The sequence below is a fragment of the Equus asinus genome, chromosome X (genome assembly GCF_041296235.1).
Source record: "Equus asinus isolate D_3611 breed Donkey chromosome X, EquAss-T2T_v2, whole genome shotgun sequence".
NCBI classification, from domain to species: Eukaryota; Metazoa; Chordata; class Mammalia; order Perissodactyla; family Equidae; genus Equus; species Equus asinus.
In genome coordinates, this window is record NC_091820.1 from 11,508,786 (window position 1) to 11,535,954 (window position 27,169).

At 42.2% G+C, this 27,169-nt stretch overlaps 1 protein-coding gene across 4 annotated transcripts in view; it reads right to left on the minus strand.

The window, feature by feature from the left end:
- Window positions 1–5,873: 5,873 nt before the first annotated feature.
- Window positions 5,874–27,169, minus strand: part of ASB9 (ankyrin repeat and SOCS box containing 9) — a 34,534-nt gene continuing 13,238 nt past the window's right edge. For 2 of the 4 annotated variants that reach the window (XM_070502067.1, XM_070502068.1), the window contains 4 exons: window positions 20,503–20,610; window positions 17,281–17,431; window positions 15,472–15,606; window positions 12,551–14,007 (listed from right to left, as the gene is read on the minus strand). In XM_070502067.1, coding sequence (XP_070358168.1) covers window positions 13,784–14,007; window positions 15,472–15,606; window positions 17,281–17,431; window positions 20,503–20,610 — 618 coding nt within the window. In that variant the 3' untranslated portion in view covers window positions 12,551–13,783. Of the gene's footprint in view, window positions 10,093–12,550; window positions 14,008–15,471; window positions 15,607–17,280; window positions 17,432–20,502; window positions 20,611–27,169 lie in introns of those variants that run through there. The other 2 variants (XM_014857671.3, XM_044764444.2) reach the window with 2 other exon arrangements.

The window sequence follows — 27,169 nt, forward strand, 5'->3', positions numbered from 1 at the left end:
ATTGGTCAAAATCTTCCCAAATCTTGGGTGTAGTGTTTTCACTGTAGCGGGTACTAGTACATGTGTTTGGTTCTTCCTCTCTTCTGCTGCTAAATCCCCAAACAGCAGAGTGCATTTTCACTAAAGCCAACTAACATAAGAAGTGATTGGATCAGAAGGACTTATTAATGAGCCAAAGGGCACAACAGGGCCTGTTTCCATCAGTAACCGTCAGTAGCTAGGGGCTGTGCAGGAATTCTTTTTTTAAAGTTTTTTTTCCATCACTGCAGTTTCACAGGTCCAGAGAATAACTGCTATAACTATATTTGAAAAACATTTCTACAAACACCACAGTTAATGTCAGTTCTGAAAAATGCAGGGAGAAAAATGGCCAAGGTGATGCTCCAGTTCATAAAAATCTTCCAAGGAAACCATTTGCACCTCAAATGCTCACTCTTAGCTTTGTCTGAGAGAATCCCAAGGGAGGCAAATAACCACAGGGGCTCTTGCTATTCGAGTGTTAGTCCTTGCTATTAAGACTAGAAAGGTCTAGATGTTACAGAAAGTATTCCTACTAACTCCGCTTCAGTTGGTTTTGGGCTGTCAGTGGTTTTCCCAAGAGTCAAGACTGATTTGCATCTGTGCTGCTCCCTCCATATTCTTTTCTCCTTATGACAAAGGGCATAAAGGACTACAGGCCTGGAGAACACATCTTATCTTAAATCCTAGAAGAGACAAGACAAAAGATCCACTTATGATGAAGAACCTGGCACTCTGACTGTTTTAGTAATCCTTTGGTTCTAAGGAATAGAATCTACTCAAGCTAGTTTAAGTAAAAGCATAAAGGTTTCATGGAAGAGAAAGCTGTATCGATTCCAGGTTTCAGGAACAGTAGGAATAAAAAATATAGCTTCAAGAAGCTTAACAATAGGCATACATGAATACTTACTCTGATGTCCCACCATTTACTTGACTCAGTTGACCATTCTCTGAGTCTTTGTATTGCTTGATTCAAATTTTCCAGAGAAGGAATGTGAATGACCACTGGCAAGCATCAGATTGATTACTCTGCGAATGCTGTCCATGCCATTATACTGGGCAAAGCCATGTAGGATAGTTTCCCATTCTAAAGACTAATAGCAAGGAACAAGGTAAGCTAGAACAGGAAATTGGTTGTGGAAGACAGATCCACTAGGATCTTTACTCAGTACCTTCACAAGCCATAGAGTAGTGCCATAGCCTGCAGTTTATTTTTGAACGAATGGCAATCTGGATTTGTACATGATGAAATTCACCTCTGTAAATTTCATACATTACAGTCATGTGTGCTGGCTCTTGCTTACATGGAAAAATATATCCACGCACAAAGCTATAAAGCAGGCATTCTGTCATTTCAGTCATCCAACTGGTTGATTCACTGTGGAAAAAAAATCAATTGAGTGAAAAGTGGTTGATTTGGTGACTTAGAGCAGACCCAGACTGAAAGGGACAGAAGGATTTGACATTTGTGTGGCAAGATAAGTTACTGTGATATTAATTGTGCTTACTTCTCACTGTTAGGTTAATGTTCTTCATTGCTAATTGTAGTTCAGGGGTCAGTGAACTTTTTTCTGTAAAGGGTCAGCGAGTAAATAACTTGGGCTTTGCAGGCCTTATGGTCTCTGTCACAACTACTCAGCTCTGACGTAGTGCCAAAGCAGACATAGATAATATGTAAATGAATGGGTGTAGTTGTGTTCCAATAACACTTTATTTACAAAAACAGGAGGCAAGATGGATCAGGTCTGCCAATAATCGTCTGCCACCCTCTGTTCTAAATCATTTCTCTTCCTCCTTCCTCAAACCTCTACTTCCTTTTAAGTATACACCATCAGAGGATACAATCCACCACCCCTCCTTGTTATGGTCATCAACAAATTGTTTTTACACCTAGTTCTCTGTCTTCCTCTTAATCTTTTATGCTTGTCATTGCTCATGGAAAGTTTCCCACTGTGGAGAAGATAATTCACCCTACATTCCCACTTTTCTGTCCCTTGCAGCCTTCACTTCCAATGATCTTTTCCTTAATCCGCCCCCTTTCTCCTAGAGTCTGTCATCTCCAGAACCCAAACTACCTCCAAAATCTTGATTTGGAGCCTCTCACTAACAATCAAACTCTCTTGCTCTAACCCACTTACCGGAGATACCAATAGTTTTTGGATTCCCTGAGGTCACTAGGACTTCCAATCCTTTGGCTCTACCACTTTTTCACTGACCCCCAGCCCTACCCTCTCATGTCTTCCTATCCCTCCTTGCCCAGTGTAGACAGTAATAATACCCTTGTATACTCCCCTTAACTCCCCTGACCCTCTTTCCCATTTTTGCACCTATGCCAGAGCTGCACCTGAGCGCTGAGTGTGGCTGGAGGAAATACACAATCGTGACCACAGATCTCAAGTGGGCACTCTGCATGCTTAACAATCCTACCTCATTTCTCTAGTAGAGCTAACTTTTCCACTCTCAGAGACAACTGCTTTACATCCTGTCCATCCTCTAACCTCCAAAGTCCCTTACTCCTACTGACTCTTCCTTTTTCCTTGGGAAAATGGAAACTACCCAAGCCTGTACTTCCATGGGCTCATGAACATCTATGACGTGGGGTTGAAGGCTGGGGTGCCTTCTGTAGGCACCTTCTGTGCTAAGGGCCCACTTTCTTTGTTTATGTTTCTGAAACTCACTGAGGGGATCATGCTAGGTTTTCCCAGAGCTGGAAGGGAGAGAATACTTGGAGACCTAGGGTGGAATTGTTAACATGGGGAGACATTAATTCCACAAGACTGAAAGGAAACAGTGATTTTTGGATGGGTGCCAGAAACAGGTGCTCATGTCCTCTTCCCACACAACAGCTTGGGGAAATGGCACAGTTTTAACAGAGAATTTCTACAGGGTCTCTCTAGGAAGGCTGAGTCACAGACACTAGGGCTCCCAGCCTCAGCCCAAGCATTAGGTTATGTGATTGCCTCAGAGCCTCCTATCTCCAAGGAACTGCCTGGGCCTGGACAACAGATATCACCAGTTTCCACCTAGACCTAAGACCAGAGGGCCATTCTTTCATGTTCTGGGCAACATAAGACCCTTGAGATCTCTGCTAAACCCTTAAATGGGGTCCACATTGTGACTGAGGTTGCATCTCAATTAAATTCATTTTAGAGAACTAAAAGAAATGGGACATAAATGCAGACCCACCACATTTGATTCTGTGCAATGCAACTCATAGGAATAAACTTCCACCTGTGGCTTTTGAAGTACATTCTTATTTAAGAAATACGCATAAAATGTGAATTGGACAAAAAGCAGGATGATACCATCCCCAGTTTTCATGGTCATAGCCCGACGTTTACAATGTATATACTTAGGCTTCCAGCAGAAGTATCTTCCAAGCCAATAAAGCTTAAACATCTCAAACATCACATTAAAATTCCCACACTGGCCTGTAGAACCACCTGATTTCACTTTACTCCCCAAAAATCAAGCTTTTCAAAAGGGCATATAAAGTTGAAAAATCTCCTATCACCAGGAGTGAGCAAAGAGGCCTTGGGTGGGGAGGAAAGTGAGCAGAAATCAATTTTACTTGCTTCGGCCTCACAATGGATTTTGCAAAGTAAAGGGTAGAAAATCAATCTTGTCAAATCAGTGAGAATTTATACACTTGAAGGAGTCTAAAGGTCTTGGAAGGTGTATTAGGCACATCATGAAAGATACAGCATGAAGGTTGGACCCTTTTCTGTAGTGAGAGGACCGTGCGAAGGATTTTTGCCATGTTCCTCCTCAAGATGAGCCCATGGCAGAAGCCAAACTTCCTCAGTCCCAGCCCAAACACTCTGATGGGTGGGACTGGAGCAAGACACAGAAGTCCTAGGAGTGCCTGCTCTTGACTCACCAGAAGAAGCTTCCAGATTACATTAACAGAAGGCCCCCTTATCCTGTCCCTGATGGTGAGTGCCTCTGGCATTTGGGGGCTTCTGGGCCATCTAATAAGACAGACCTCCTGTGGCTGTAGAGTAAGTTCATGCTTTGGTGAGTAGGGGCTGGTCACTCCCAGTGATATCACCAGGGAATCAGATAGGAAACCAGAGTATGGAATGTCAGCCTTGAGCAGAAGGAAGGCCAGGGGGCTCCTATCCATTTCCGGGCTTTTCCCTTTTGGGTGTGAAGGAGACACCACAGATAAGTGCTGGAGGGAAGTCAAGAGAGGTAAGAGACTAATGTCCTCTGCCTGAGGGGAGTTGGTCAGGGGCAAGGCCAGGAGGCAGACGGGTAGCATACTTAGCTGCATTTTGTGAGCTTATTACTTGGCTCCCCTTTTGGATTCAATAAACTTTAGTGAAGTCTCCTATAAAACGTCTGCCTAATCGAACCTGTCCTTCCTCGTCTTAGTCCATTCAGGCTGCTATAACAAAAATACTATAGACTGGGTGGCTTAAACAACAAGCATTTCTTTCTCACCATTCTGGGAGCTAGGCAGTCTATGATCAAGGAGCTGGTGGATTCGGAGCCTGGTGGAGACTGGCTTCCTGGTTCATAAATGGCCACCTTCTCACTGTGTCCTCACATGGTGAAAAGGACAAGAGAGCTCTCTGGGGTTTCTTTTATAAGGGCACTAATCCCATCATGAGGGCTCCACCCTCATAACCTAATCACCTCCCAAGGGCCCCACTTGCTAACACCATCACCTTGGGGATTAGGATTTAAACATATGAATTTGGGGGGGACACAAACATTCAGTTCATAACATACCTAGATTTACAGAAGAGTCACAAAGGCCAGCATAAGAGAGAGTAACACTCCCCCACCTCACCCCCATGGCAGGCATGCCAGTGACCTTGTACTTAGTGAGCAGGTTCAAAGGGAATGGAGTCAAGGCTGAGAAGTCCCACTTATTGGCCCCATCTGGACCTTCATTCATCCATTGCCAAACTTGTTGATCTAGGCTTGATGTGATTAAAGGAACTATGTGGCCCCTGACACAGCTGTATGATCTTGGGGAAGCTACTTGACCTCTCTGTGCCTGTTTCCTTAGCTGTAAAATGAATATAACAACACACCTATATCACAGGATTATTATAAGCATTATACGAGTCGTTTGTGAAATTCTTAGAGCCATGCCTGGCATAGAGTAAGCACTATATACATATTTGATTGAATAACAAAAATAATCATTACCATGTTGCTATACATTGGACTTTGTCAATACAAAATTGATGGTTATTAGCCATTTAGCAGATTCTGGGCCCCTGGTATACGAAGCCCTTCTGCCAGTTATTCAAGTAAACACTAATCTAGGTGCTCATTTGAAGCGATTTTGCAAATGTAATTAAGGTCCAAAATCAGGAGATTATTCAGGTATGCCTGACCTAATCAGGTGAGCCCTTTAGAAGCAAAGAGTTTCCTCCAGCTGACCACAGCACAGGAACTCAGGGAGATGTACTCCACTTGGCCTGGAAGAAAGCCAGCATCCATGTTGTGAACTTCCTATGGAGGGGGCCACATGGCAAGGAACTGTGGGTGGTCTCTAGATGATGAGAGCAGTCCTCAGCTGACAGCTGGTAGGAAAACAGGAACCTGAGTCCTACAACCCCAAGGAACTGAATTCTGCCAACAACCAGTGATCTTGGAGGAAGACCCCTGAGCCCTGGATGTTGAGAACTATACCTTTGGCCAACACCTTAATTTCAGACCAGTGAGACCCTGAGCAGAGAATCTAGTCACGGCAGTCCTAGACTTCTGACCTTCAGAAACTACAAAATAATAAACTTGTGTTGCTTTAAGCGACTGAGTTTGTTTTAATTTGTTATGCAGCAATAGAACACTAATACAACAAGAAAGAAAAGAAAAAACATACACAACTAGCACATGAGCAGCCAGGTGATTTTATTCAAAGCCCAGACAGCTTCCCCTCTACCCTGCCACATTACAGATAAAGATTTTGTAACTGACAAAGTCAGTACAAAACGCTCTCAGTTCAGAAAAAAATGTTTTCATTTGCCACACTAGGCTTGGTCCCATGGGAAGGCATTGTTGTGCACTCACTAGCATTGCTGGCAGGGCAAAGCTGACCCACCTGCCCCAAGAGGCAGCAAGTTTAGAGCCTCCCGGGCTGGTTCATCTGGTCGGGGAAAGGGCTGGGTGATGTCCAGCCCAAACCTGGCATAGCCTTCTGATGTCACGCCAATACCTTTGACCTACAGACTCGGCTCCACCTCCACTTCTCACACACACAGGGGAAACTGGGCAGGGGGTTTTAGGACCCAGAGCTCTAGGATTTATTGATGGAAACAGAAGGCAGAGAGTGTCATGGTTAAGAGCTCTGGCTTCTGCCTTAAATTTTGGCTTCACGACCTACTGACTGTGATTTTTGCAAATTCCTCAACCCCTCTGCACCTCCATCTTTAAAATAGGGATAACAAAGTTGTGAAGGTTTGAGGTAAAGCTTATGTATCACTGATGCCTGGGGCCTAGCTGGTAGCAAGCTCTGAAGAATGGGAGCTGTTGTTTAGCTGCTTTAAATGCTGACTTGGTCTTATACTCAAGCCCTAATGCTGTGCCTTCATCATATTATAAATGCTCAAGCCCAAGCCCCAGAAAGACAGCTGAGCACATCTTGGTCCCTTGGTTCTAAGGCCCGACTGTCTGCTTAATGACTCACCAATCCAGCCTGGTACATGGGCATTGTACAATGGACATCTTCTTTCATTGTAACACGAATTGTGCTAGCAATGTGTACCAATTGGTCAGCGTTTCTACTGGATAAAACCAAGGGAATGTAGTAAACTGATAATATGAGACTGGGCTACAATAAATATATGTTAAGTTTATACTCTAAAAACAAAGTAATTACCTTTGTTTTTTTTTTTGAGGAAGATCAGCCCTGAGCTAACATCTGCTGCCAATCCTCCTCTTTTTGCTGAGGAAGACTGGCCCTGAGCTAACATCCGGGCCCATCTTCCTCTACTTTATATGTGGGACGCCTGTCACAGCATGGCTTGCCAAAAAGTGCCGTGTCCGCACCCAGGATCTGGGCCAGCGAACCCCGGGCCACCAAAGCAGAATGTGCACACTTAACCGCTGTGCCACCAGCCCAGCCCCTTTTTTTTTTTTAAAGATTTTTCCTTTTTCTCCCAAAGCCTCCCACTACATAGTTGTGTATTTCCAGTTGTGGGTCCTTCCCGCTGTGGCATGTGGGATGCCACCTCAGCCTGGCTTGACAAGCGGTGCCACGACCGTGCCCAGGACTTGAACTGGCGAAACCCTGGGCTGCCGAAGCAGAGCACACAAACTTAACCACTCGGCCATGGGGCCAGTGCCACCATTTTTTTTTTTTTTTTTTAAAGATTTTATTTTTTTCCTTTTTCTCCCCAAAGCCCCCCGGTACATAGTTGTGTATTCTTCGTTGTGGGTTCTTCTAGTTGTGGCATGTGGGACGCTGCCTCAGCGTGGTCTGATGAGCAGTGCCATGTCCGCGCCCAGGATTCGAACTAACGAAACACTGGGCTGCCTGCAGCGGAGCGCGCGAACTTAACCACTCGGCCACGGGGCCAGCCCCAGTGCCACCATTTTTAAAAGATGGTTTCATGAGGCTAAAGATTTACATCCTTCCTTCATGAAGGTGGGGGGTCTATTAAATGTGACTGAATCATCTTTGAGGATAGAATTTATGAAGTTGTGCCAGATTGTGATGATAAAGTGTTCAAAGGTGTATGACACTTATAAATATAGCCACATCTAGAATCATAAAAATAGGCTTCCTATTTAAATAGAATCTTCTTTCTGAACATTGCTAAGTGAGGTAATTTGAAATTTTCCTAAATTGCAATGAGGGAGGTGGTGGTGGTTTTTTCACATTTAAGGAGATGACCATCTATTATATGGATTTGCAAATTGGTTAATTGTCTGGAAGATTTAAGAAGAAAAATGCTGTTCCAGTAATTCTGTACAGTCCGGGTTAAGCTCAGAGGATTTGGCCACGGGAAGATTAACATAAGCAAGAGTCTGTCCAATACATTTAATGTGAGAAATCAGGCTATTTTTTAAACTAGCGTTTTCAAGAAGAAAACCATAACAAAATGCCTACAGCTCCTTACTCCTTAGCAAATAATTCTTCTGACTAGAGTGTAAGATTCAGAGAGTTCACTGTCTTTGCCTATCTCCTTCACTGTGGCCACCCTGGTGCCTAGAATAGTGCCGGGCACAGACAGAGGCACTCACTATATTTTTCCTGAATAAATGAATTAATGAAATTAAGTGAATTAGCAAGTAGCAGAACGCTGGTGTTCGTTTTCTGTCTAAATTCCGAGCAGTTACAAATGTAAACATGATCAGAACAAGACGGGAAAAAAAGGAGCAGGGAGGTGAAGTACTGTAAACTCACATTTGAATGTTTGGGCAAACTGGAAGAGGAGAAGAAAACCCAGTGTCCATGCAATTTGTCACTACAAAGTTTTCATTCCTGAATGGAAATTTCCAGAGTCTATGTTGTAAACCATCTTACAATGGGTCACTTATGAGGAGCAAGCCTTTTGTTTAAATGACTATGTGGCAGCAGCGCCATCTGCTGGGTAACTAGTTGGGCATTTTAGAAAAATATTCTAGATTATTTTTCATATAGCAAATTGAATTTTGAATCACAGAAAATTATATCAAAAATGTCATTAGAGATCATCTAGGTCATATGTCATCTTATAGGTAAGAATTTGCCTTAAGGAGGTGCAATGTTTTCTTTCTTTCTATTGATGCCACGGAGCCCCAAATTCATCTCTCAGAAGACTGAAACTACAGCCATCATTACTAAATTCTATCACAGGTCTCACGTAAATTAGAAACTGAAAGGCAGTTACAGTCCACTCATCGAGCTTCTGAAGAGTACTGTCCAGTAGAAATTTCTGCAATGATGGAGCAATAGAACTTTCTGCAATGATCTATATCTGTGCTGTCCAATACAGTAGCCACTAGCCATGTGTGGTTACAAACACCTGAAATGTGGCTAATGACACTGAGGAACTAGATTTTTAATTTTACCTAATTTTAATTAATTTACATTTTTTAAATAGCCACATACGGCTGGTATAGGGTTTCTCAACCTCAGCACTATTTCCATTTTGGGCTGGCTAATTCCTTGCTGTGGGGGCTCTCCTGTGCATTGTAGCACGTTTAGCAACAGCCCTGGCCTCCACCCAATAGATGCCAGTAGCACCCCACCACCAGTTGTAACAACCAAAAACATCTCCAGACATTGACAGATGTCCCCTAGGAGGCAAAATCACCCCTGGGTGAGAACTACTGGACTAGTAGCCACTGTATTGGACAGCATGGTTCTAGAATATGCCTAATACATATATGAAATTTTGATTGAGAAAAAGAACTGACCCCTGTACTTTACTAGGGCAGTAGTGGTTTTGTCACAAGAACAGGGAAGGTTTAAAAAAAAGTCAGACGTAGACAGAGAAACGTCTTCTCTATCTTCCTTCCTATGTAAAGGAGATGGAGCCTGGATAGTTATACCGGGAAATTCTACCTCACTCGGAAGTCCCCAGGTTAGCATAAGAAAACCTATACTCCAATCTGGCTTCCCCGTCCTCGCTGTGGCTAAGTGGACAAATTGACCTCCCTGGTCTTATATCTCACCTGGAGAAGGGGAGGGACTAGTGCCCACCTGGTAGGGATGCTGAGAGGGCTAAACCAGATGATGCATAAAGTGTTCCTAGCTCAGTGCTCGGCATGTAGTAGATATTCAACACAGTAGTTGTTATGTTAGCCACCCTCTTCCAGGCAGGAGGGAAAAAAGTCTTCATGCCTTCCAACCAATAATGCAAAAGTACCCAGTGTTTTTCCATTGAAAATAAAACCCTAATTGAAAAAACTAGCCAAGCTCTCTCAACCTGACTTGACTTTAAAATTCCAATGGCTGCAACACTCGATGTTTGTTGTTTGTGACTTCATTCCCTTGACACATTTAAATGTGTAGAAGAAACCGTGTCAGCTCCTCGGGGAGGACCAGTCTGGTGATCTTATGATGCTGCTGGATCCCAAAGCACTTCCGAATTCTAAGGCGGCATAACTGCATCAAAGAAGGGGGTCCTGAGGGAAGATCATAAGACAAGCCACACATCGGTTTCGTTGATCTAAGACTACTTTTCCTTTCCTTCTTTTAAAGCATACAAGCTACAACATTGTTATAAGGAAATAATACGGTGCTGTTTAAGACCATTTCCTGTATTTTGTAGGAGGAATTTCTAGGCCCTGTTTTCTCTTTTCTGGTATCTCATCAGAATGAGTTTGTTAGATTTTGATTTAGAACCGACTGAAAAAAAATTCAAACCTTCATCTCACTAATGGAGGTTTAAGGAAGCTAATTTTGGAATGATGAAGCTACACAAAATTCCCAGTAATGAAAATAAAATTCACATTTAACAGCTTTCTTGTCTTTTACCTTTAAAAAAGGTCCTATTTCTAGATGCAAACATTCTTATTTTATAATTTGAGCACTTTCCAAATATTCAAATATAATGAACCATCAGTGAAGCATAAGTGTACGTTACCTTAAGTCATATTTGTTTTTATATTCTGCATTCAGAGCTATCCCAGTGCTTCAACTCATACTGTGAACTAACACAAAGCTTGCCTAGGGAACCAGTGGCTCTCAACCGGGGGTGGGAGGAGGGAATAAGGATGGGTATTTTGCTCCCCAGGGACACCTGGCAATGTCTGGAGACACTTTTGGTGTCCCAACTTGGGGATGGTGTTCCTGGCATCTAGTGGGTAGAGGCCAGGGATGCTACTAAACATCCTACAGTGCACAGCACAGCCCCCAACTGGCCCCAAACATAAACAAACAGTGCTGAGGTCGAGAAACCCTGTTCCAGGGTAAAAGGATGGGAAATGATTTCCCAGCCACCCCCTCCACCTCCTGCACCAAATTGTGATGGGAATTCTCTTTTGGCTATTAAAAACACACAGAAAAGCAAAGCTATATACCCTGAAGAGTCCCATAAAGCAATAGCTCTCAATCCAGGCTGCATTTCAGAATCACCTGCCAGAGGAAGCTTTAATCTACATGACGTTGGGCCCCACCCCAGAGATGTGGCTCAGTTACTGTTGCGTGAGGCCTGTCCATCTGGATTTTTTAAAGGCGTGTGCCCCAGGTCATTTTATTGTGCAGCCAGGGTTGAGAATACAACCAAAAGGGTACAGCGGCCTCTAATTTCCTATAGCATCACAAGCTACAGGATAAACTGGGTTACATAGTTCTCAGGGGATGGAGAACAAGAAGTGGAAATAGATAGATTGTATAATCATATACAATTTGATTGTATAATCAAAAAGATAAATGCAGCATTTTCAATCACGCCCTCACAATACATTCAGAGGCCCCTGTTGGAATTTAGGGCACCTCCCAGTTTATGTCCAGGGTACATATTAACCAACTGCAAAAAGTACGGTTTTTGCAGTTGTAGGGAACTACAGCTTTTGTGGGGAAACAGAACTTAATATTATCTCACTAAGGAATGTTGAAGGACATGCCTAATCATATGTGCTACTGTCAGGGACAACTGGAGGAGGAACTGGTAGAGAATTATGAAGAGCAGGACGTCAGAGCAAGCCTGATAGAGAATGAGGAAAAGCAGGGCATCAGAGTAAGCTCAGCATAACTACTGATGCAAACTGAATCTCTGCTGTTTACCACGAGGAGACTGATGCATGGCAACAGTAGCCTCAATTCCATGTAAACAGAGCTGAAAACCCACTGCAGCTTTGCGGCCACTTGCTGGCACCTGTAAGTATTCATGGAGGTTGCTTTACTCAATAATAAAATCAGCTAATTCTATATTTATGAATTGGTATATTGCTTTGGGTCTTGATTTCCCTTTTTTCCCCAGTAACACTCATGATGCTTTAAGGCCAAAGCACATTCAGGGGTGGCTCCTGTCGTGCTGGGCTGAGAGAGAGTCATTTTTAGTTTTCATTGTGTGCCATGAGTAAACACTGCTTTTGATGCTTTTCAAAGGACATGAGGTGTAATATTCTTGAACTCCTTTCTGGGGACACCCAGAGACAGAAATTGCTGTGGTAAATCTGCAGGTCTGGCTTTCTGTGCTTGCCTGGCCCCATTTCCCATGGGCTTCCAGCCTGCTGACAGGCGACTTCACCAGAACCCCGAAAATGACTCAGAGAGACAAAAGAAGCCATGATTCTCTCCGATGGTAAATGACATTTTATAAACCAGTGGGATCATTGGCCACACTGTCACTAAAATGCGGATTAAAGGAATTAAAGGCAACGTAAGGGTCTAGGAACGGCTTTGGGAAATAAAGTGGAAGGGAAGAGTCAGTGGAGGCGATCTGAAAATCCAATGAGATTATTTGATGGGGTGGGGAAATATTATATATATGTGTATATATACACATATATATATGTATGTGTCTGTGTGAGTGTGTGTCTATATATATGACTTTATGACTAAAAGGGGCCCTGAGGCAGTTTTGCCTTTGTGGATTTCTTTCTCAATAAAAGAAACATGATATTTTACAACTGTGTTAATGTAAAGATAAACATAATCCAGGTTGAGTTTTATTCATTTTTTCGCTCTGATTTTAAAAGAAATTAAAACATGTCTGTGGGCCCCTAAAAACATTGCGTGCCCCAAGCATTGTGCTGTCTGTGCCTGCTGGAGAAATCAGCTTTGTATATATAGTAGAATTTTTTTAAAACAAGAAATCATCAAAACGCAGGTAGAGTTGCCTGATGACTATCCCCCTGCTTTACATAAAGGGGTTTCTATTGGACTGTTCCTTGTGCCTGGGGTGGGTCTTCTCCAGCCGGGCTGGCATGACTCCAGGAGTACAGGCCTTGTTTGGTGGCCCCAAGGTGGGGCTTTGGCCACGAGCACCCTGGGGCAGTGGGGGCAGGAAAAAAGAATTCTGTGGCTACTTTACCATCCTGCCCAGAGCCAGCCCTAATTCTCAACATGTGGGGAGAAAATAACCAGGTTACACGACATCAGAATCCTTCTGGTAGGGGAGCCTGCTTCAAAGTCCCACAACTCCTAAAACTGAACACAGTCCACACTCTGACAAAAAAAAAAAAAAATTGGGTCCTGAGCTGGTTGCTCTCTACATCTCAGGGCAATTAAGAATGCAATCTGAGGGGTCTCTGCTCCCCACCCCAGCCCAACCATGACCTCACAGCCCAGGGAAGTGCCCCTACCACCTTGCACACTGCTCAACCACAGCGCTTGGTCATTTGGGTCAGGAGTGTCAGTTCTTATTTATGAGGAATGTGGACTTAGTGTTGGTCAACTTATAATAGTAAATGTCTTCAGATTGCTGTGATTCATTAAAGTAATATCCTACCTATACGCTTAATTAGTTGTACCTTTACCCCCAGAAACCAAATGCCCCTTAGTTCGGCCCATCTGTAGTGCAGGAAGACATCCTGGGACATTGGACAATCCCAAAGAGCCTTCTGCTGTATCATTCTAAAGCACGTTTTAGATAACTTTAACATTAAAATTTTAAAACAATATCTTAACTCTTTGAAAACTGGCCTACCCCCTTTTATGAACATTAGATCATCCAAAACAGCCTGTCTCCAACATGCCAATCAGCAGGATGGTTATTTACTACATAACCAGTACTGTACCTTGTGGAATACTAAATCATCTCAACTCCCCACATTTAGTGATGGCAGAGAATGATCTTTTTTATAGGATCAGAAGTCAGAATTTGGTAAGTACCTGCCTCCTACTAGAGCCCGCTGGAGTCTCTATGGATTAGGGCTTAGGTTCGGGCAAGGGAGAAGCACCTTCTCTCTGCAAGAAGAGCTGGGTCAGAGGGCTCTCTGGAGGCACCAGCTCTAAAGGACGTTTGCCCTCGGCATTCCTGGCCTGGGTGTCTGCTCCATAGTCCATGAGCAGGCGGGCCAGCTCCCCATTGGACGCCCTGGCCACTGTGTGAAGAGGGGAGTCCAGACCTCGGCCTTGGTTCACACTTGCTCCTAAAGAGTCATGAGAAACAAACAGAGAGTCAGTCAAAGAGCAAAGTCCAAGCAGCCCCCTTCTCGAAGCACTGCACCTCAAAATTCCCTAAGAAAAGGGAATCTACAGTGCGCACAGCAATTCTCCTGAGAAAACAGATGACTGGATTCCACTTAAAAATATGGGGCAAATGTCATTTGACAATGTGACTGAATGTACAACATGAGCTATACAGCATATGAGGTTTAAAACCTCACCCTTGAGCACTATACCTAGGTGTGATACATACAAGAAAAATCCTGGTGATGTGAAAGCTGCATATTCATTATTAATGGAGCCCAAATATCAGCCAGTATAGACAGGAAGTGAGGCTAGACAGTGAAATCCCATCTACAGCAAGCAGCTACATTCATACACGGAGCAACTGCCATGGAGTTTAAAACCTGGGACTTGGGACTCTGTGATTTGGACTGTGAAGAGCAAGCAACTTGTGAGGGCATCTCTTAGATTGGGGTGGCTAATCCCAAGATCAAAGGGAAGATGGTGAGGCCCTCCTCTTCAGGAGTAAGGTGGATTTCTACACCACCCCCACCCAATTCCATCCCTATACTCTCAACAAATCCCCACCGCAGCCTGGATGCTGGCTCCCACTGTGACATGTGGGGATGTGTGGCTTTGCCTGAGCTGCTGTCCCTCTAGAAAAATGGGAATCTATGTCCACTCAACAAGTGCTAATTGAACTGTTCTTATATTGTTCTTGGCTTTGTGAGGGATGCCAAACCTGGGCCTCTTCTGACTAGGGGCTTAACATCTACCTAGGGTGATAGAAGAGAAAGAGAAAGAAAGAGAAAGAGAAAGAATACAAATCTCCTAATTCATGGCAATGACTACCAAATGAGTAGAAGGCAATAAGAACTAGAAGAACATTCAGGGGAGGGAAAGATGACTGGATTTTTAGAGAATAAACAGGACTTTAATTAAAGAGGTGATGAAATGGTGTTCCAAGTGTTGAATAAGGGACTGGACACAGCAAGGAGGTGAAAAAGAATGAGGCTACATAGGCCTTTTCAAAGAAACTCTAATATTTACAATGGGCTAAAATTGGGCAAGTTGAATTTCCAAATCAAAGAGAACTGGTAAAGAGGGCCCCAAATAGGAAGACTCAGTCCTAACCCAGCAACTTTGGGAGTTATTCAGAGCCTAATAATATGATTGGCCAGAGGGAGGGTGGGAGAGGAAAGGGAGGAAAAAGTAATAATCGTTGAGGACCACCCTGGGAGGAGATATTACCATCATCATCATCATTATCCTCGTTACAAGCAAGATAGCTAAAGTTCAAACAGTTTAAAATAACTCCCCATGGGAACACGGTCAGTATGAACCCTGATCTTGTCTGACTCCAATGCCCACATTCTTTCCTCTGCTACAATAGAAAGAGTTTTAAAATATATTTAATTTATTTTTCATTTTGCTTTTTGTTTTACCTGACTCCAGAAGCTTCTTGGCACAGGCTATCTGCTGGTTTTCACAAGCCAAATATAGTGGAGTGCCCAGGTGGCTGATGTTATGGTCAATGTCGCCCCCATGAGCTGCGAGGGACTCGATGCACTCCACATGGCCTGCAGCCCGAAACGGAAGAACACGGTTACAGCATAGGTTCCCTTAGCTAGTGAAACAACACCTTCTCCATTTTTTGTGTGTCTAAATTTGCCAGAAACTTATCAGGAGACCAAAAGCTATTTCCTTTACTTAGAATAGGGGATGATTTTAAACACTGCTATCAGTTAAGGGGTTGACCATAAGATGTGATCCGCAGCTCTGGATGGAACTCTACTTGAGTTTACCAGGCACAGTAAGCAACCAGCAACCAACTACCCTTTTCAATCATTTGTGACTTTGTAATCAGTCTGAGCACAGAAATTGAAGTGAGTTGGGGAGAGGTAAGGAGGAACAGGGACTGAAGGTGGATATGAAGAAGAAAGGGCACAGTGTGGGCCATGGGACAGAGAAGAAACTTACAACCTCACCAAGGGCAGGCCCTGGGAAAAACAGGCCACAGTAGGCACAGGCAAGGCTTAGAAGGAGCTACCAAATCCAACATGAGCAGGGTGCAGTCTGGCAAACCAGGTTCAGTGAAAGCTGAATCACTCTTCTCTGTCTAGAATGCCATAATTTAAATGCTGCTTCTTTGTGTTTCTCTTGTTATAACATTTTGGCTCTATGTCTCCACTGAATGTGGCAAGTTAGCATGTCTCTTAATCAATAAATGCCAATGCTTTGGGAGATAATTATAATATGGGTTGATCCAGTCAAATCAGGCTGCTGTAAGGATCATGGGAAACCGTTTTGTGAAAGCCACTGGGAAACTGAAAGCCCTCTAGCAAGGTATGGTCATGATGATGATGATGAAGAAGAAGAAGAACATTGGAGAAAAGCAAAACTCGCAATTTTATTTCTTGTCTCAGGGTTAAGAATATCGGGAAAACTGTGGCTTTATAAAAAGAATTACCCTAAAGGAGTTCTGCGGATCTAACATACAGCATGGTAACTACAGTTAACAATACTGTTTTATATACTTGAAATTTGCTAAAAGAGGAGATCTTAAGTGCTCTCATCACAAAAATAAAGGGTAACCATGTGGGGTGATGAATGTTAATCATTTCACAATGTATACGTATATCAAATCATCACATTGTACACCTTAAATATATACAATTTCATTTGTTAACTACACTTCAGTAAAGCTGGAGAGGAAAAAAGAATTACTCCAAACTCTATATAACATCTTGTATTTCCAAAAATTGAAAGTTTGTTTTACTTAGCAAACTTAGGTGACCCCGAGACAATATTCTTTAAGGTCCTAAAATAGAAGAATATAATTTGCTTTATGAAATAACTTGATTTCTATGGGGGTCTTGGGTTCAACAATATATTCCACAAACATTGATGGATAGTCTACTATACGCCAGGCCCTGTTCCAGAAATACAGCAGTGAACAACATTCCAAATGCCATAAAACGGTAGTTCTCAAACTTATTGTGCATCAGAATCACCTGGAAGGCTTCTTCAACAAGCTACAGATTGCTGGGCCCCACCTCCAGAGTTGCTGATTCAATGAGTCTGGAGTGGGGCCTAAGAATCTGCATTTGCATGCCAGCTCATGCTGATGTTTCTGGTTCCAGGACCCCACATTGAGAACTACTGCTCTAAAACATACTCCTTCCTTCTTTCTTTCAACAGTAAGATGTCCCTTGAAGGAGTGGGTAGAAAGCTTAAATTCTCAACAGATTTACCTCTCTTAGCAGCTTCGTGGATGGGGGATGCCAGATCACTCGCAGGGCGGGGGCTGGCTCCATGCTGCAGAAGCAAATTCACACAGTCCTGGCTGCCGCTAACACAAGCATTAAACAAGGGAGTGTGCCAGTCTGTGGTGACTCCGTTCACCTGCAAAGAAAAGCTCCACGATGAAGGCAGGCAGTGGTGTCCTGGGTTCAACTCTAGACTTCACCACTTTCAAGCTGCTATTTAACTTCTCTGAGCCTTAAATTCCACAGTTTTAAAATGGGGACCAAAAAAATCAAAATCTACCAGGTTGTGAAAACCTAAACGAGGCATCGGATGTAAGGCACCAAGAATGTTGCTCAATATTCTATCTCCTCCACGCTCCCCCCAGGAACATAAACTTTGAAACTAGTCAGGATAATTTCAATAGCTTACAAACTAATCTCCTTATTTTCAACATTTTATCCATGACCCATCTCACACCAATCCAGTTTCCCCACAGCAGCCAGAGTAACCTTCTAAGATTGTTAACATATCATTTCTTAAAATTTGAAAACATGGCTTTCATACAAATATAAAGTGAACACATGCCAAAGATTTTATTCAACTCATTCATTAGTGAGGGAACCAGTAAGATGGTAAGGCTGGCTCAAAGTAGAATTTATAGAGTCAGTCAGTGGAATGCTGGAATAAATTTGCTAATAGATACAAAATTGGTTAATGTCCTATAGGGCCATGAAACTATCACCTTTGGGGCTATCTTTTCTAACGTTGGAAATCAGCCCGAAACTTACAAGTTAACATCTAACTTCACAGTGTTTGGACTATAATAGAATGGTAAAGAGCAAAGACAAATGCAGATGCATTTTTCTATATCGTTAAGTAATTCTTTGGTGAACTTGCTAAACAATGATATTGTGAAGACAATGAAGTCATTCTCACACTCTATTTCCAAGCAAGGCCAGGACTAGTGAGGCACAAAAGATGCCCAGTGTGCAAACTTTAAGGAGACACTTACTCCCAGGGTCACACAAGTGCTGCATGAGCCTGAGGTGCCTCTTTTGCCTCTCCTTAGTCCTGCCTCTGTTCCCAAGTTTTGAGTAAGTTTTCTTAACCAAAATATAAACCTGATGATGCGCTAACCTATGGCTGTCTACTGCTCTCAGGATGAAGCCCATTTTCTTGGCATGGACAACAAGGTTGTTTGTGTTCTGACCCCTCTCACCCACTCTACTCTCCTGCCACAAGGAATGATTTGAACTCACGAAAGTGTACTCACTTTTACTTCCAGGTCTTTGCATTTGCTGTTCCCAGTGGGTGTGAAGCCCATCATTTTCCCAACCCACCATTCAGCTGATGAACTCCAACAGATCCTGTAGGTTTCAGCTTAGACACCTTTCCTGTGGGAAGCCTCTTTTGACCTCCTCTCCCCTCATCAGAAATAAATGGCTTAGAAGCAGTTCTGTGTGCTCCCAACAACCCCTTACTACTAATACTTATTATGTTGTTTGCAAAAGTGGACACAGATTCTCTGCACAATATGCGTATCCCTTTGTAATATGGCTTTGTAACTTCTCTCATCACAAGATGGAGACTATTTTTCTAGTCCTTGAATCTGGGCTTGCTCATGCGACCTGCTTTGGCCAATGGGACAGTAGCAAATATGATGCAAGCAGAGAGCTTGACCTCTTTTGCTGCTCTTGGAATCCCTGCTACCATGTGAATAAGTCTAGGCAACCTGATAAAGGACGAGAGACCACATAGAGACTTTCCGTCTCCCAAGACCTCCCAGCCATCCCAGCCAAGGTCATCGTGAACCACCTGCCCCAGCCGACCTATCAGCTAACCTCAAATGCATAAGTAAGTCCAGCTGTGGTCAGCTGAACCAGGCCAGATCAGAAGAGCTGTCCAACCAACTCAAGGAATTGTGAGATAAACAAACAGCTATTGTTTTAAGTCGTTAAGTTGAGGTGGTTCGTTACACAGCAAAAACTAATGGATAAAAACAGTGTATTGTAATTGCCTGCTGTGGCTAAGATGCTATGCATTCAACAAACCTATTTCCTCTCTCTTGGGCACAGAGTCATACTACATTTCCCAGTCTCCCTAGCAATTAGATGTGGCCTGAGTTCTGGCCAATGGGATGTGGGAAAAAATGATATATGTCACTACGAGGACTAGGACTGGTCCTTAAAAGTCTTCTATGCACAATCTTCCACATCTTTTCCCCAACCAACCATCTGGAATGGAGGTGACCCCTGGAGCACACATGGGCCACTTGTGGAAGATGGCGGAGTAACAGAATGGAAGGAGCTTGTGTTCTTGAATCACTTTTGGAAAAGAGCCACCCAACCAGGAACACCAACACTGGAGTTCTAGTTGAGCAAGAAATAAACTTTCATCATATCAGGCTACTGAGATTCCAGGGTTTATCGACTGAAGAAGCTAGTGTTACGTTCACTAATGCCCCTCTCTGGTTGTCCCCTCATTTAGTTTAAATGTTCCTAAATGTATTTATCCAGAGTGAGGCATAGAATAAACGCTCAGTCAATACTGGTTGAGAGAATATGAGAAACTCAGATATAATTTTCTGATCAGATTTTCCCATAACTTTTGAGCATGAGGGGACTTAGTTAATGGAAGGCTTACTGCTCCCTACTTTCAAATTCAATGACTTTGTGTGTCTTCCTTCTTCCTCTAGGATCTCATTATGCCATCCTGAGTCTCATTCTCCAAGTAATAATCATATACCTTATCTCTCTCAATCTTCGCAATACCACAATAAGCTATACAACTTTTTTATTTTCCCCCCTTTTTTAGATATAGACTCTAAAGCTCAGAGGCTAAGTAACTTGTCCAAGTTTCCAATGTTAGTAAATGGTAAACATGGTCTGGGACCATTATTCCAGCCTTATGGAGCCAAATGTTATGTGTTTTCTATAGTATTTCACTACCTTCCAGCCATAAGAATGAAGGCTTAAATCTAACAGCTATTTATTAGTAGTGGCTGTTAAATAAAATGATATAGACTTGAACCATTACTTTCTGGCTAAAAATTCATTATTTCATCTATTGCTAAAGTAAATAAGCTTGATAGACATAATACTTTCGAAAAACACCTCTCTTCATATTTCAAATAAGGTTAATCAAAAATACTGGAAATTATTCAAAAGAGATAGAAATAGTCATTTTTTCATTCATGGTTTCTAAGCTGTTATTTGAGCTGCACTTACCTCAGCTCCATGCTTTAATAAAATGTTTGCACAAGAGAGATGACCTCCGAGACAGGCTTCATGGAGTGGGGACACTTGATCTACCGTGATGAGGTTCACAGGCCACCCCTGGAGGAGGGGAAATGGGCAAAGAGTGAAAATCAACAGTTTTGTAGGATTAGTTTTCAGTCACAAATCCAGTACTGTGACAATTCTTTTAAAAGTTAACCTGGGGGCCAGCCCCGTGGCATAGTGGTTAAATTTGGTGTGCTCCGCTTTGGCAGCCAGGGTTCACTGGTTCGGATCCCAGGCATGTACCTACACAACTCATCAGCCATGCTGTGGCAGCAACCCACATATAAAATAGAGGAAGACTGGCATGGATGTTAGCTCAGGAACAATCTTCCTCAAGTGAAAAAAGAGGACGATTGGCAACAGATGTTAGCTCAGGGCTAATCTTCCTCAACAACATCATCAAAAAACTTAACCTGGCTCAAAATGTGACAGTACACTAAGGTGTTGACAATGATGTAAGAAAACAAAAATAAGGAACTTCCATACTGCTGGTGGGAATGTAACATGAAACAACCATTCAGGAATACAGTTTGTCAGTATCTATTAGAGCTGATGATATACACACCTACAAGCCAGCAATTTGACTCTTAGGTATATACACTCAAGACTGACTTTCATCTTGCTCTCAATCTCTTGTCCTCTCACTTGCTGGCTTACTTGTTCTGACAAGGTCCATGATAAGGAACTGAGGGCAGTCTACCAGTCCTGGCTAGTCTAGCCGACAGCTAGCCAGGAACTTAGGCCCTCAGTCCAACAACCCAGGAGGAACTGAATCTTGCCAACAGCAATGTGAGTTTGGACTCAGGTCAACCCTTAGCCAAGTCTTAAAATGCCTGCAGCTCCAGCCCACACCTTGATTGCAGATTCATAAGAGTCTCTGATCCAGTTAAATTGTGTCTAAATTCTTGACCCACAGACACTGTGAGCCAACACATATTTGTTACATTAAGCTGCTAAGTTTGGGGATAATTTGTTACACAGCAAGAGATGATTAATATGGGGCCAAAGCATTAGGGGATCCTCCACAAAGAGGCAGAAAGTCCCAAGGCAGAGGGGCAATTACATTCTCATTCTAGGTGTTCTAGGTCTAAAGAGCAAAAAAGCATCTGAAAGGCCTTGGGGTTTATCAACCTCTGGGAAAATGGGCTCTCCAGGAGATGGATCATGAGCCCAAGCCGAGCAGAACATCAAAAGAACTCCAGGAGACGCTCCACAGACACTGAACCCCTGATCCACATTATTCCTAACAGGGGAAACTGGGTGCAATAAAAGTTCTTTTTGTTGGGGCACGTCAATTAAAAGCATGGTTAGTTTAATTAATGACTAGGTAATATATTGTACCTTTTCTTCTCAGAATAGGTAAAATTTGCCTAAAATCATTCTAATAAATTGCCTCAGTCACCATCATTCCTAATACACATCCTTCTACTTTTGTGGGCATTCACAAGTCAGCCCCTAATCATCCTGTCCTCTTGGCTTTTACCCTCTGATTGGTAAGCTCACACATTTTGAGATATTCAGTCATTCTGGGCATGCACCTCAGTCTACAGGATCTCAAATCCAGAGCCTTGGGAGGGGCGCTGGGAAGGGGTTCTGGGAGACTCGAAATAACCTGATTGTAAATGAGAAATTCCAATATCATTTACAGTATTTTTCCATCTCAGCTGTGCTGTTCACAGGGAGGGAAGGGACCGTATCCTCCCTTCCTTCATAAGCTCAAATCCCATCTGTACCCAATGAATGCTCAATAAATGCTTACTGACCCCCTGACTTCAGAAGAATTTGAGTTATTGCATTTATACAAGCTTATACCTTCACAAGTACTGCCCATGAACTTTACAGTGTGGCACCTGCTATTTATTTTACTATTGTCATTATTATTTTACTGGAGGCATCCCCTCAAAGATTTGTTCTCAAACCCTTCTTTTCCCTCTCAACGCTCTATATTTATCCAATCTCTCCCACTCACACTGCTAGAATACACAAGAATTCACAGCAAAATGTTAACTGCACTTTTCTTTGTGTGACAGATCATGAGGTAAAAGAAGACTGTCCTTTAAAGGAATTATTTACTAGGTATTCTGTTATTATAAATGTACTCCTCAAGTAACGACTGCCATTTCTAAACCATCGTTTAGGTGTTTATACATAAATCCAGGTAAGTGAAGATGCAAAAAAGAAATTATTCACAACACAAAAAGTTTTCACGACGCATTACATAATCACATTACAAAGAAACTCCTTTAAATTCAGATTCCCTTTGCAAACTTAGGACTGTATTTTCAATTCATCATCGAGCTACAGTTCTACTTTAAATGAACTGTGGTGATTTGTCTGAATTATTTGTCTAAATTATATACTATTGTAAGGTAATTTTCAACCCATTACTTCACAGAGGATCCAGTCTACAGTGGGTTCTCAGTAAAAAAAAAAAATTGGACTGAATGGTTTATCCTTAATTTTTCTATTATCAATTGTTCCCTAATCTCAAGCTACAGTCAGAAGCTTTTTTTGGTGGGTTCTTGGAGCTGCGCAATATCAGGGCACTCGTGGGTGACAGAGCGCTCAATACCTGACAACTTTCTGTCCCAGCCCAAAATCAAATGCCCACCCAGGCTATACCAACTGAGTACAAGAAGGTTAGGCTTTTTCCTTTGTCCTGTCCACAGTTACCACTTCCTTATCTACACTCAGCAGAAAGGAAGACCATGAACGCCCATCTCACATTCATCACAACACATCATTCCCTTCTTACTTTACCAAGGAGATCAAAGCCATTTGATGTGAGCTTCCTACATTCCTTCTCCCCACTCCTAAAATCTCTCTGCATTTCTCCAGTCTTCTTTTCTTCCACTGCTCCTTTCTTTGAGGAAGAAATATATGAGCTCAGCCCAACAGCCCATGGCCTCACCATGTCCCTCTGCCACCCCCATGACTTTCCTTCATCCGGGTTTTCACATGCGACCCCTAGCCGTCCCTCTACAGGTACACTTTCCTTTTCCTTTCAAAGTCTTTCCATCCCTCAATCCTGACCCTCTGCCAAGCTACCATCCAATGCCCTCTTCCCTTCACTGCTGCCCCCCTTTTTTGCAAAAATAGTTGACCCCCATTGTCTCTACTTTTACCCCTTCTTTCCTCTTCCACCAACACAATCCTGCTGAAACTGCTTTTAAAGACCACCAGGGACTTCCTCCTTATCGAATCTAATATACATTGCTCTGTCCTCCACCTCCTTCCACTTCTGAATTTGCTACATATTCATCCTGACTTCATGAAACCTCACCTCTGGCTTCTCAAACAGAGCTCTACTTGGCATTATCTCCTACCTCTGATTGACTTTTGTTTGTCTCTTTCACAGACTCTGTCCTTTTCCTCCTTACATCTCCCAATGCAGGCATTTCCTCAAGCATTTGCCCTCAAATCCTTTTCTTTTCTCTCAATCCTCTCTACATACTGTGTGTGTGTGTGTGTGTGTGTGTTTGAAGTTACTTTCAAATCTAAAGCTCCACCCCTGGTACATGTTTCTAATTCCCTGCTAAAACAGAACCACCTAGAGACCAGCTAACAACAGAAATTCAGCCTCTGCCAACCAAACTCTCCCTGAAAAGAGCTCCCTGTCTTGCCAGCCCTAATTCTCTGAATGGCACCACTATCTTGTTTCCTACCTAGGACTGAGACCTCAGAGAGAGGTTAGTAGAGTGATTCCCAAGTTCAAATGCTGGTACCATCATTTAACAAGCAGTGTGACCTTGGGCCAGTGATTTATCTCCCTAAGCCTCAGTTTCCTCATCTGTAAAATGGGGACAATTGTACCTACCCTACAAGGCTGTCATGAGGACTGAAAACTGATGTATGCAAAATGCTTAGCCCTCAGTAACTTCTAGGCAGTTATTATCTGAGATTTCTTCCTAGTCTTTATCACTCAGCCTTCAATTAGCTGTCACATCCTAAAAAGCTGAAGTTTCAGAATGCCAAGATCTTTCCTAGTTTCAGCCATGATAGTGACTTAGCTCTTTAACGACTGCAGGGGACAGGATAAGGAGTTTTATTCAAGGAGCTGAAAAGAGTCCTCACCACTTGCACGCAGTGAGACCTTATTGGGAAGGTTCTCAGGCTTGGCTGTGCATTGGAATCACCTGGGGAGTTTAAAAAAAAAGTTCTGATACCCAGGCTGCATCCCACAGCAATTACAACACAATCAAAAGTGGTTCAGTTCAGGCATCAGTATTTTCAAGAACCCCCCCGACCCCAGCCAAAGGGGATGCTAATGTACAGTCTAGATTGAGAGCCACTAAATCAAGGTCACACTATGGTCAAGTGGTATCTTAATTGCTTTATGCTGACCTAACAAACTGCTATTGTTTTTTTTAAATAAATTATTATTGAACTGCAACAGATATAAGGAAAAGTTCATAAATTCTAAGTGTAAACCTCAGTGAATTATGACAAAAAAAAATACATCTGTTACCACTATATAGGTCAAGAAAAAAAAATTGCCAGAAGCTCGCATATGTCCTACCCAAATTACTACCCACCTCTCACCCACAAAGGCATCCCCGATACTGACTTCTAACACCATAGATTAGTTTTCCCTGGTTTGAACATTATATTAATTGAACTATGAAGTTTGTATTTTGTGTGTGTGCTTGTCTACTTTCATTCAACATTATGTTTTTCAGACTCATTCATTCATCCATTTTCATTGCTGCATAGAGTTCCATTGAGTAATATATCAAAATATATCTATCCATCTTACTTTTGATGGACGTTTACATTGCTTTCAAGGGTTTGGGGTTTTTTTGCTGTTATGAATAAGGCTGCTATGAATATACCTGTATGTGTCTTTTGACAAACACATGTATACCTATCTATTGCATATAAACATAGAAATGGAATTGCTGGGTTGTAGGGTAGGGATATTTTTAGCTTTAGTAGATATGCCTTAACAATTTCCTAAAGTGGGTTGTAGAAATTTGTACTCCCACTAACAATGTATGAGAGTTCCATTTGCTCTGCATTTTTGCCAACACTTGATATTATCTATCTTTTCAAATTTAACCCTTCTCGTGGGAGGAACTGGTGACATAATCTCTTATTTGTAATTTGAATTACCTCAATTACTAATAAACACAGTTTGACACATTCACCAAACATTTGGAGACCATATTTTATGAAGTTCCAGGCCAAGCCTCTTGCTCATTTTTCTGTTGGGTTGTCTGTCTTTTTCGTATTGATTTTAGACTAGGAATATGAGTTCTTTGTCAGATACATATACTGCAAATATTTTCTCATCTGTGGCTTGCCTCTTCGCCTTTAAAATAATGCGTTTTGATGAAGATGTTCTTAATTTTATTGAAATCCAATTTATCAGTCTTTTTGTTCCTTTCCCTATACCATTTCTTTCATTTCAAATGCCTTTCCCTCTCTCTTCTCCACTGTCAAAAGAGCCTTTTTAAAATCCCTCAACATAGTGGTTCTACAAGAGCTTTAAAAAAATTCGAATGCATGAAGCCTGCCCTAGGCTAAATCAGAACATCCAGAGGGAGGCCCATGCATTGTTATTTTTAAAAAATATCCCAGATTATTTTACTGTGAAGCCGTGGTAAAGAATAATTAGTTACAGATTCAGTTTCTCCCTTCTTGGACCAAATGAGAATTATTTTTTATAATTTTTTTTCTTGAATGTTTGGTCTTATTCCCCTTACTAAAATATGTTTGTTTAGTTTAGCAACAATGTTTTTCAGTATTCTTTGATTATCTGAAGTGCTATGTAGATTGTGATAAGAAAATAGATGCCATTTGTGAGGACAGTAACTAGAATAGGTAATTTACATAATGTCACCTCAGTTAATTCTCTCAAATCCATAAAAGGAAATATAATAGATTGAATGTTTGGTGTCAATTCTTTACTCTCCTATTGCAGTGTAATACATTCACACCTTTGCCATGACGTCATAGTTGACAAAATGTGCTTCTTTGATCCTTGACTTTGGACTTGGGCATCTGACTTGCTTTGACCAATGGCACGTTAGCATGTGTGACATAAGCAGATTGGAAATACTCTTGCAAGTTGGGCTTGCCCCGCTTTTCGCCATGAGAACAAAATTCCTCAGGCAGCCACTGGTCAAATAAGAATGGGAGACGTGCAGCAGAGCTGCACCCAACCCACAGCTTAGAGCTAAGCCCAGCCTAGATCAGTTGACCCAAAGGCTCATTAGCAAGAAATGAATGTTTATTGTACTATGCCATTGAGTTTGGGCTGGTTTATTACACAGCAAGATCTGACTAATACAAGCAGGTTACTGGAATGCTCATTTTATGAAGGCAGAAATTGAGGTCCCAAGAAAATGACTTGCTCAAATAATGTGATAGAGCTTAGATAAAGACATGGTTTCTGTTGAGTAAACATATAAATACCGAATATAAATGAATATCAGTCTAATTTAATAAGTCATATATAAAAACTGCAATGATCATTTTTCATCCTATCAAAATAAGGTAACTATTTCATTTTATCTGAGAAGCAGCTTAATTTCTTTTAGCTAGAGTTATCTGTTGCTATCTATATTTCTATTTATAATAGGCTGCTGCTACCCAAAAACAGCTTAAGGTA